Source organism: Esox lucius, chromosome 5 (assembly GCF_011004845.1).
Source record: "Esox lucius isolate fEsoLuc1 chromosome 5, fEsoLuc1.pri, whole genome shotgun sequence".
In the NCBI taxonomy this organism is placed as follows: Eukaryota; Metazoa; Chordata; class Actinopteri; order Esociformes; family Esocidae; genus Esox; species Esox lucius.
Genome location: NC_047573.1, coordinates 36024162 through 36036307, shown reverse-complemented (window position 1 = coordinate 36036307; position 12146 = coordinate 36024162). Strand labels below are relative to the sequence as shown.

Genomic DNA, 12146 nt, shown 5'->3' with positions numbered 1-12146 from the left:
ATGACAGTAGATTGCTCTGTACAACTTGCTTTGATCAATCATTTAAATACATTTCAGTCATTTAAATATATGACAGTAATTTCAATATGTCAGTCATTTAGGTATATATCTGTCATTTAAGTATATGCAACGAAGGCAGTGGCCTAGAATGCTTGGCAACGCTTGGCCACTGTTTAGGATTTTCTGAAGCTTCTTTGTTTTAATCGCATATTATTTTAATTTCTCATAAAAAAAACTAAAGAAAAATTATATGTTATGCTATAATATTTTTGTTTGGTTTCATGTTGTGATTGTTAAGGATTATATTATTTTATTTGTTGATTAAACACATGGTCCAACCAAAGTGTATGCTCTGTTACAGGCGAATGCCAAATTGTACAGGGGACTTCCACAATGGGCTTCTGGGAAGCAATCAGGGTTAACTGTCTTTCTTAACTTTTCAATTACTGGTCAGATGCTGTAACTGCTAGGCTATGTGAAGTGAACCTTGTTTGTTGTAAATAGTCGGTGACCTTTCATAGAAAGATGAAAAAGGGAAGCCAACAAATTAGTGAGTAGGTTTTTCCCTTAACATTAACAAGATTGGCCACAGGCTATGGGTCAAATTTGGCCATGAGTTTTTGGTGACCAGTGAAACCTGATTTTCCACAATTAATACTCGCTCCAGCAACTGATAGAGGCTATAAATACATATCAGTTTCACCTTCAAAATAAATTCGGCATCAACAATAAAAATGCTGTCATATTTTTCCATCAAAATAAAGGTCTGCGGTGTGCATATATTGTCTTGTGTTAATTTTCAAATGGGAAAACTGGGGAAAATATAAAAGAAACAAAATTACTATTTAAATAATAATTAAGTATATGTTGAGTACATATCGAATATAGAGGTATATATAAAAAAATCTTATTTTGCTTGTGCTCATTTGGTTTGGAGAGGGATTGTGTCATAAATCCCACCACACTATATTTTCCAATACTCATGAGAGTTTGAGTTGCAAATATAATGTGCAATCATTGGGCACTGTGTGCTACATCAAGGAAAACTATATTTTTTACCCCCTCGTAAACCCACCCCGTTGGCAAAAATGTAGGGGAAACCTTGGTGGCGTATTGTTTATTGGGACCTCGTATCTTATCATAAACATGGGCCAATCACATGTCCCTGTACATATTACTGACAGCAACAAATGTGTGCTGTGTGAGTGTGTGTGTGTACACAGGGTTTACCACAAATCCAAAGTAAAATAAGGGGGATATTTCCCTTTGAGGAGAAAGGTGTTTTTGTTTATCTTAATGGTTAGAGGTTACAATAAAGTTTAGGGTTAAAGTTGGGGTTAGGGTCTGTCTATGCTGTTTTTCTTTTGTAGATTGGAATCAAAATCAACAATGTGGACACATGGCTGCGGTCCTCTCTTTTCCCTGAATGGCTTTTGTTGCATTTCAAAACTTCTGTTGGTTATGAATTCCATCTGTGAGCTCTGCAGTCAGAACACAAGTGCTTACTTCTGCCATCCAGCTTACCCAAGTGCATGCTCTGAACAGATAAGCAGCTATTTTTATGGGCACTGGTGAGATGGATGTGTTTGTTTGTCATGCTTATGTGTGTGTGTTTGTTTTTGTGTGTCTGCCATTTTTATGTGTCAGGGGGTTGATACAACACATTCTTCCTCTTTTAACCACATTCAGGGGTTTCAATTGGAAAATTATTAGATTGGAGTGGGATGCAATGCTTCCCACCACATAAACATGAGAGATTGAGAGCAGGGCCAACTCAGAAAGAGAGAGGATGAGAAAGGCAGAAAAGAAATAGATGGGCTTAAATGTATTATTGTTATTAATAAAGTATTTATTAAATAAATACTTGTTGTCATTATTACATGCAATTTAATAATAAATTGTCATTTCATGCTTTTTGCCGGACCGCATAAGCGGAACTGGCCAAGAAGAGCGAATGTCTCTTAATGAGTGACTGACTGACTGACTGAATACACCTTGTTAAATAGCGTAGTGGTTAGAGAAGTGGACCTGTAAACTATAGGTCCCAAAGTTTGTATCTGCTCGCTGGCGAGGCGAAGTATGCATTCTGAATTATTCCATATAGACGAAATCTTTGCTGGCTTAAACCTTCAGTATCTACATTATCTTAAGCCTGAAATAAAACAGTTTATGGTTATATTGGGACTGTTTCTGGTGTATTTTCGAAGTATGCATCCGTGCATGTGTTTTGGGTCAGGATAGAAAAACATTTGTTGGCTACAACATACATTAGTTACATTATAGTAAGCCTTAACTTAAACTGTATACGGTTTTATTGCGACTGTTTCTGGCATGGAAAAGTTCATCTTCAGTCTCGATAGAAATTGCTAGATTTTTATGATTATTCCTAGGAAGTTAATAAATACTAGTAAGCCTATTACTGGCTAATAAGCTGTTAAAAAAGTCAGTGACAAAAGCAATACAGTTCATAGACACTATGGTGCCGGTAAATTTAATAAGAAATGTTTAGTCAGTTTAACACAATCCTCAATGGAGTCTAGCGACTCCTGAAATGTGTAATACCATGGTGTAGTGGTTAAAGACAGTGCCTCTCATGTGGAAGACCTAAGTTTGAATCTATTGAGAGCAACCACATTTATTAATTATTTCTGGTAGATTTCACGATTCTCTTGTCTTTTCACTTGATGAAAAAGTTATCGTTGCCTTTATTGATAGTTGTTGTATAAATGTCATTCACGAAAGAAAAAAGTATGTTGTTTTGCCATGAAAGAAAAAAATGTGTTCTTATGCCATGAAATGAAATAGCTTTGGCAGACTTGCTAGCAATTGCTCAATTCTTATGACTATTCCAGTAAGTTAGTAGATACCGTTAAAGCTTATTACTGGCTAATTCGCTGTTAAAACGGACAGTGGCAAACGGCATACATTGCCGCTATTTGTGGTGGAGATGAACTTAGTAAGAAACATAGTCAGTTTAACTGTATCAATGTCATTCACTAATGGCCAATTAACTATTAAAACGGCCAGTGGCAAAAGAGGATTTGTTCAGTATAGAGACAAGAGGCTATTCTGACACCCTGTGAATACAGCTCTGTGGTGTAGTGGTTAATGACACAGCCTTTCATGTGGGTGACCTGGTTTCAAATCTTGACATGGCAACACCCCCATTGTCTGCAGGCTTGCCTAATTTCTTATTTTAAGAAAGAAATACATGTTCTATACGTTTTTTAATTTTATTGCTCTGAAAATCAGTGTTGACCTATGTGTTTAAAATGTAACATTTATGTACAGCACAGTAAGTTTAGGTGTAAGTACAGTGAAATGTTTACTCACAAGCTTATTTCCAGCAATGAAGTAATTAAGTTATAGTTATGTAGTTAATATGGATAATGAAAACACAGATAAATAAGAAAAATAAATCATATAGTCAGATAAAACATTAATCAAGTGCAATTAAACTCTATTTAAACTGTATTTACAGCAACCTCCAAAATAAAGTAATGATTTCCCACTGACTATGTTCTGACAATGTGATGTATATTAGTGATTAATGGAGGTTGCTATATATTCAGTGGAGCAGGTGTTTACTTGCATTTGCAGTTTTGGGTAGCAATGTTAAAGCACCTGCTTTGAAGCTGAAAGGTGCTTATTTACAAGCTCTTTCAGTACAATAGTAATAGTAATAGTAGTAATAAATTATCAATATATGTGTATAACGTGGAATGGTCAGTGCCAGTATCATACTCAATTTGCAGGGGTACTGAAGTGGTTAAAGAAAGTACACTAAATAACAAAATAATTAGAGTATCACTCATTTATTTTTGAGCCCAACATCAGATTTAAGTCAAATGCAGGAGAATTAGATTCTGAAAATTATACATTAATCAAACACACCTGAGCTTTATGCAGCCACTTGCAGAATGACAAAAGCACCAGTACAGAATAAAGCAACTAGTAACAACTACCATACTGTGTGCCCACCAATCTATGGTAGTCTACCACCAACACCCATCACCATAAGTCAGGGTAAACAAAATATGTGACAGGTAGAGAGTCTTGACAGCTAGAGACATTGACCGTAAAACATGTACACCACACAGGCTCACTTTATACAACAGATCTAGAACGGCTGAATGAAAGCCGTCACAAACAGCCGAAACAAAGTGCATTTCCTTCACTTAGACCTAATTAGCCAGTGGTGACAATCATAACTATAGAAAAACACATTAACTAATCCAAATCTACTGCTATTACTTCACTTACCAGAATAATTTAAGTTCAGCACACAAAGTAATCACTGATCTAACATTTAAATAGAAAAGTGTTTCATCCAGCCACAAATGTTCACATTTTCATAGATAGCTAACACTGAGCTAGCTGCAATCCCCAAAAAACTGTGGTACGTAATGTGTGAAACACTACCTCTTGTTGAAACGTTATCTTGAAATGAGCGATTAACAAATTAGCCACAATATCCACATAGAGAACACACGCTGCAGCCACCACTAAAACAATTTGCAAGGCAAAAGCAAGTCGATCATTTGAGGTGCTTCTTCAAAGCGATGCTTGTTCAGACCAGAATCTTTTCACTGTTACACATAAGGTTGAGCTGACCATATTCCCCAGCTTTTAAACCAAGACTGAGTTCACAGGAGCCCAACATACACAAAGATGTGCTAGAGAGAGACATGACAACTATCCACCTGTGTATCCCAGGCCATGCTGTGCCAATTTGCGCTGCCCTATGTAGGATGCTTATGCACTGTCAGAATAAAGCAACCAGGATGGGAACCATGGCCACTCTCATGTTTTTATATTTACTCCCCTCACCCCATTTTCGCACAAATTAGCATATAGTGTTTTTACATGAATCAATGTTGACTCAAATTGTCTGTAGTCTGCGTATACTGTTCCTATGTTGTCTACTTTTAGCAGCACCATTTATCAGTAAAATTATGCTTGTTTAAAAGTATTGGTTGAATAAATATAATTCCTATTCTTTGTGTACAGATTCTGAAGGCCTAACTAGAAATGGCTAAGCCGCCTCGATTTTCTATCTAAACACCAACAAATAAAAGTCCTGGGATCTTTGGGATGTGGTGGAACGGAAGCTTCGTGCCCTGGATGTGCATCCCACAAATCTCCATCAACCGCAAGATGCTATCCTATCAATATGGGCCAACCTTTCTAAAGAATGCTTTCAGCCCCTTGTTGAATCAATGCCATGTAAAATTAAGGCAGTTCTGAAGGCGAAAGGGGGTCAAACACAGTATTAGTATGGTGTTCCTAATAATCCTTTAGGTGAGTGTGTATATATATATATATACAGTATCTCACAAAAGTGAGTACACCCCTCACCTTTTTCTAAATATTTGAGTATATCATTTCATGTGACAACACTGAAGAAATGACACTTTGCTACAATGTAAAGTAGTGAGTGTACAGCTTGTATAACAGTGTAAATTTGCTGTCCCCTCAAAACAACTCAACACACAGCCATTAATGTCTAAACCGCTGGCAACAAAAGTGAGTACACCCCTAAGTGAAAATATCCTAATTGGGCCCAAAGTGACAATATTTTGTGTTGCCACCATCATTTTCCAGCACTGCCTTAACCCTCTTGGGCTAAGAGGGACTGACTGACCCTCTCTTCACCAGAGCTTCACAGGTTTCCACTCCTCCATGACAACTTCACAAGGCTGGTGGATGTTAGAGACTTTGTGCTCCTCCACCTTCCGTTTGAGGGTGCCCCACAGATGCTCAATAGGGTTTAGGTCTGTTAACATGCTTGGCCAGTCCATCATCGAGTTTCAGCTTTGCCCAACACCTCATCGTCTAATGGTTAAACAGAGACCTGGAGAGGCCTACAAGCCACAGTGTCTCGCACCCACTGTGAAATTTGGTGGGGGATCGGTGATGATCTGGGGATTCTTCAGCAAGGCTGGAATTGGGCAGATTTGTCTGCCAAGCACAAGATTATCCTGGAAGAACACCTGCTTTCTTCTGCTCTGATAATGTTCCCCAACTCTGAGAATAGTTTTTTTCCACCAGGACAATGCTCTATGCCACACAGCCTGGAGCATTGTCAATCAAGTTGTGGATGGAGGATCACCATATCAAGACCCTGTCATGGCCAGCTCAATCTCCAGACCAGAACCCCATTGAAAACCTCTGGAATTTGATCAGGCAGAAAATGTATGGTCACAAGCCATCAAACAAAGCCGAGATAGTTGAGTTTTTGTGCCTGGAGTGGCATAAAGTCACCCAACAGCAATGTTACAGACAAGTGGAGGGCATGCCAAAATGCATGAAAGCTGTGATTAAAAATCAGGGTTATTCCACCAAATATTGATTTCTGAACTCTTCCTAAGTTAAAACAAGAATATGAATTTTTCTTTGCATTATTTGAGGTCTGAAAACAATGCATATTTTTTGGTTATTTTGACCAGTTGTTATTTTCTACATATACATACTCTAAATGACAATATTTTTATTTGGAATTTGGGATTAATGTTTATAGAATAAAACAAAACTCTTAATTTTACTCAAACACATACTTGTGAATAGTAAAACCACAGAAACTGTTTATTTTGCAGTGGTCTTAATTCTTTCCAGAGCTGTGTATACATTAATTACAAATAAACACTTACTATCAAAAAAAATATTTTACTTTGATGTTCAGGTACCTAAATCGCACTTGAACGCTGTGGTATCAAAATCAAACTATGAGTTAAAAAATATTTTACAATATTTTTATAATTTGTTAATTATAATTATATATACAGTGGGGAGAACAAGTATTTGATACACTGCAGATTTTTCAGGTTTTCCTACTTACAAAGCATGTAGAGGTCTGTATCATAGGTACACTTCAACTGTGAGAGACGGAATCCAAATCCAGAAAATCACATTGTATGATTTTTTTATAATTAATTTGCATTTTATTGCATGACATAAGTATTTGATCACCTACCAACCAGTAAAAATTCTGGCTCTCACAGACCTGTTAGTTTTTCTTTAAGAAGCCCTCCTGTTCTCCACTCATTACCTGTATTAACTGCACCTGTTTGAACTCGTTACCTGTATAAAAGACACCTGTCCACACAGTGAATCAAACAGACTCCAACCTCTCCACAATGGCCAAGACCAGAGAGCTGTGTAAGGACATCAGGGATAAAATTGTAGACCTGCACAAGGCTGGGATGGGCTACAGGACAATAGGCAAACAGCTTGGTGAGAAGGCAACAGCTGTTGGCACAATTATTAGAAAATGGAAGAAGTTCAAGATGACGGTCAATCTCCCTCTGTCTGGGGCTCCATGCAAGATCTCCCCTCGTGGGGCATCAATGATCATGAGGAAGGTGAGGGATCAGCCCAGAACTACACAGCAGGACCTGGTCAATGACCTGAAGAGAGCTGGGACCACAGTCTCAAAGAAAACCATTAGTAACACACTACGCCATCATGGATTAAAATCCTGCAGCGCACGCAAAATCCTGCTCAAGCCAGCGCATGTCCAGTCCCGTCTGAAGTTTGCCAATGACCATCTGGATGATCCAGAAGAGGAATGGGAGAAGGTCACGTGGTCTGATGAGACAAAAAGTGAACGTTTTGGTTTAAACTCCACTCGCCGTGTTTGGAGCAAGAAGAAGGATGAGTCCAACCCCAAGAAAATACCAAGCAAAAGGTGGTTCCACCAAGTATTAACTCTGGCGGGTGTTAACTTATCTTTAGAGTATTTTACTGTTTGAACTTTTATTTATCTTCAGAGTTGTTTTTTTTTTTCACTTGGATATTGTGGGTGACTATATGTAAACAAAGCTTAAAAGTAGTATTTTCATTTCATGCTGTAAGGCAACAAAATATGATCATTTGGAAAGGGAGTCTATACCTAATGTATATATATATATATATATATATATATATATATGAATTTCTATACCTAATGTATATATGTATAATTAATATATAATACATTAGATTTTTACTTAAAGTTAATTATTGACTACAGTATTTTGTATGATGGCTTTTTTGTTGTTTTATATTATAACATTTTCAATCCGAAAACGTAATGATTTAGTTATTTACTTTAAGTAATCCCTTACTTAAAGTAAATAAGCCGGACCGTGTAAGCGGAGCCGGCCAAGAAGAGTGAATGGATGAGTGAGTGAGTGACTGACTGACTGACTGCACCTTGTTAAATAGCGTAGTGGTTAGAGAAGCGGACATGCAAACTATTGGTCCTGAGTTTGTATCTCCTCGCAGGCGAAGCAATGTACGCATTATGAAATTCAACACTACTGTTGTTTGCTCCTTGGGGTTTAAGGCCGGGTGTCTCTGTAAAGCACTTTGTGACAACTGCTGTTGTAAAAAGCGCTTTATAAATAAATTTTGATTGATTGATTGATTGATGAATTATTCCATATTGACGAAACTTCACTGGCTAAAACCTCCACTGACTACATTATAGTTAGCCTGAAATAAGAAGTTTATGGTTAAAACAGTAACTGTTTCTGGTGGATTTTCAAAGTACGCATCCGTGCATGCCTTTTGGGTCAGGATAGACAAACACATTTGCTGGCTACAACATACAGTAGTTACGTTATAGTGAGCCTAAAACTGTATACGGTTATATTGCAACTGTTTCTGGCATGGAAATGTTCATCTTCAATCTCACTAGCAATTGCTCAATTCTTAGCAATGAAAGCTGTGACCTTTGAAGTACAAGTTGCACAGTTTTTGCCATCCAGCTGGTCCTATTGCAAGAGGATAGTATGGACCACAGCAGTGGTTTGTATCCTTTTCCTTGTTAAATTAGATTTGATTCAGGTAATCACCTAATGGAATGGCTGGAATGGAATGGCTGCCATACATGTCGAGATGCTGATTTAAGAAAAGTGGTGGTCTCTTAATTCTTTCCAGAGATGTATATTTATATCCATACATTTTAATGGGCTTTAACTTATTAGAAAATAGTGTTTTTTTCCTTTGGTTGATCAGAGTTGATGCGACAAATAAGCAACTGAAATGCATTTGTCTATTAAATAATAATGTTGCGAAATTAGGCTACATTATGGTGCATTGTAAAACAATTCTAAACTAAATTTAAAACACTGTTTCTTTAAATATATATTTTTTTACTATGGTCTAATAATATTTTACTTAGTGGGTTATGTCATATTTGGCATACAAAGCGAAAGACTAAACCAAGATAGGGGATTAGCTGCTTAGCTTATGTAACATGGTCCATCTCTGAAATTGTACCAGTGTTCTGGAAAAACTGTATATAATCACAAATACACCATTAACACCACTGACCCAAAAAGTCCAATAGGACAGTATTTAGTGTACTGAATGCACATACTGAATCCCAGTAGGCAGAAATGAGCTGCAATTAAAAATGGCACAGTTAAGTAAAGAATGGAGATAAGCAACGGTTAGGCTTGTACTTGATGTGCACTCACCAAGAGTAGAGTTTTTTCACATGCTCTGGATACATGAATGCCCCAGTTAAATAAACGCATTCCTGACAGTTCTGGGCCGTTGTTTATTTTCGGATTCCTAGGCCTAACATTGTTAATCATTTTTGGAAACATCTACGCAATACATACAAGTAATGCTACAGTATGACACCGGCCTGCGTGACAATAACATCAACCATCAATGATGGTGACTACAGCACTATAAAATACACTGTTTTATTAGATCTTAACTTGACCTGTGCTGTCGAAGAATGGTAGCACACATTAGTGCACTGAGCAACCATCAGGGCAACAGGTCAAATGGCCTATTCCCTATTTGCCATAGACTACATGTTCCACTCATACACTATTTGAGTTATGCAAGAGAGAATGTAGATACAGTCCAGTGTCAGATGATCACGCATCGTAGATGCGCCTCAGCAGATTTTCAGCAAGTAGTAGCTTTTGTTACTGTAGCTAATGTTTGTAATGTTTAAGGAAAACTCTTCATCGCAGCACAGACAAATAGGACTGGCTACCCTCTAGGTTTTATCTTTTTCTAGGATTCTTTCCTTGCCGCTGTGTGTCAAAATTCTATTGCATGATCTTTGGTGTTTAAGGCTGTGTATTTGTATAAACACGTTATTACAGTTGCTGATGAAAAATAATGCTTTAGAAATGAAACAAATTCTGTCATGTCCTGACTTGACAGTAAAGTGAGTTTAATAATTGTTTTTTTTAATACATATTATACATATATACATATATATATACATTATATATTCAGTACCATGTATGTGGATTTTAAACAATTTGTAAACTGATTGATATGTAAATGCACTGCATGTTTTGAATATGTTGCTTTTATGCAATTTTAGACCATGCTCATTCCTGTCTGTTTCCTCGTTCAGTGGCCCATGTTCAAGACCCTCACCGCCCTGCAGAGAAGCTGGTCATCCAGTGCTACAAATGTGGAGAATCATGCAAGGGAGAGGTTTTGCGGGTCCAGTCCAAACACTTCCATCTCAAGTGCTTTACCTGCAAGGGTGAGTCAAAGTGTTTGTGTGTGTGTCTCTGTGCGCTTGTATGTATTTGTCCATACAGTATGTGAACCCCAAATATCACCTCCATTCTATTAGTTATTATGAAACATTGCTGAATAATATCTCAAACTGATGATTCTTCATGTCAAGTGGCAGCATAATCAAATACTTTTATGCCGCACACACAGTGTTGGGTACACACTACATTTAATAAATGAAACCTTTGTTTAACCTTAAATAGCATTAAAGCCATCCCTCAACTGATCTGTGACAGACTAATATCATTAGGCATAAGACACTACTGCACTAGCAGTACTAGGGAATCATTTGCTAGACATTTGCATAATAGATACTGTGTCATGCTATTCCCACCCGAAAGTGGGAATGGTGGAATACCCAATAATCTCACTCACCCTTTTTTATATCATTGTATTAATAGAAAATATTAGACACATCATCATTTTCTAACAGCAATAGGACTGCCCCTCAAGCCATGCCTAACTCTAGAACAGTGGTTCCAAAACTGAGGGGTCAGCAGGTAGGAGAGAAGAACAACAACTAAAACATATTGAGGAAGTTATTCTGCCTTTCAAATAAAATTAAAATCACAAGGTGACATTTTGAAATTAGGTAGTAGTTCATCAGTTTTTCTTTCCTCTTGCAAATTATTACATAACTCAAAGCTATTTATAAACTGCAAGACATGACAGTTATAGTACTTTGGATTACACTTTATTTTGAGAGTCCCAATTCCGATGTGTAGATGTTCTATAGATAGTAATACTATCAACAAACCTTCAACAAACTATCTTAACTGCATGTTAAGGTTAAGATTAGGGTTAGGTTTAAAATAAGGTTTAGGGTAAGGAGTATTCTTAGAGATAACAGTTAGGGTTAGGATGTAGGTAAGGGTTAGTGTTATTAGATTGGGTTAAAATATTACAAATAGTCTGTAGACAATCTGAAGAGCATCTGCAGGCAAACATTTGGGACTCTCAAAATAAAATGTTACCGTCATTTGTTATAAAGATATATTCTTTGGGCCAAGAGAATAGATGGAAAAGAGGCAAACACAAGGCTTGCTTTCAGAAGATTATTAGGATATTTTGTAGTTCTTGTGAAGCATGTAAATGCTAAACTTTTTATTATATTAATTTACTTTTATCATATTATTGTGTGATTTAACAGTACTGCCCACAAATCAAAGGTCAATAAACAAGTACTTTCTTTCTCACAAGCTCTCTACTCCAGGCAGTGCTGACCCATTTTCAAATGTCCTATGCAAAAGCTTTTGTCCATATTCTCAATGACTACAATGCAATGTAAAAATTTTCAAGTGACATCCTTATCCCATTCTGAATATTTTCTCTGCCATAGCGACTCATATTTAAATTATGCTGTTTACATGAAAAACTAAAACAATAACAAATAGGCAATAATGGTAGAAGGAAACATAAAAAAATTGATTAGAGACTTAATCCAGAAGGAGATTTATGTATGAGTGGTTTTACAGTGTTTCAAAGGTTTTTTAACATGCTTTAGACAGATTATAATAATGCATTGTTGTCAACAGCTAGTGATGAATCACCAAAATATACAAACCAAATTTACCCATAACTAAACTAAATATAAATTAAAAAAC

The 12146-nt window shown here is 36.8% G+C and overlaps 1 protein-coding gene across 23 annotated transcripts in view; it reads left to right on the top strand.

The window, feature by feature from the left end:
• ablim1b (actin binding LIM protein 1b) overlaps positions 1 to 12146 on the top strand; it is a 262796-nt gene that overhangs the window by 98102 nt on the left and 152548 nt on the right. For all 23 annotated transcript variants that reach the window (XM_034292380.1, XM_034292373.1, XM_034292381.1 and 20 more), the window contains exon 2: positions 10373 to 10507. In XM_034292380.1, the coding sequence (XP_034148271.1) occupies positions 10373 to 10507 (135 nt within the window). The remainder of the gene's footprint in view (positions 1 to 10372; positions 10508 to 12146) is intronic.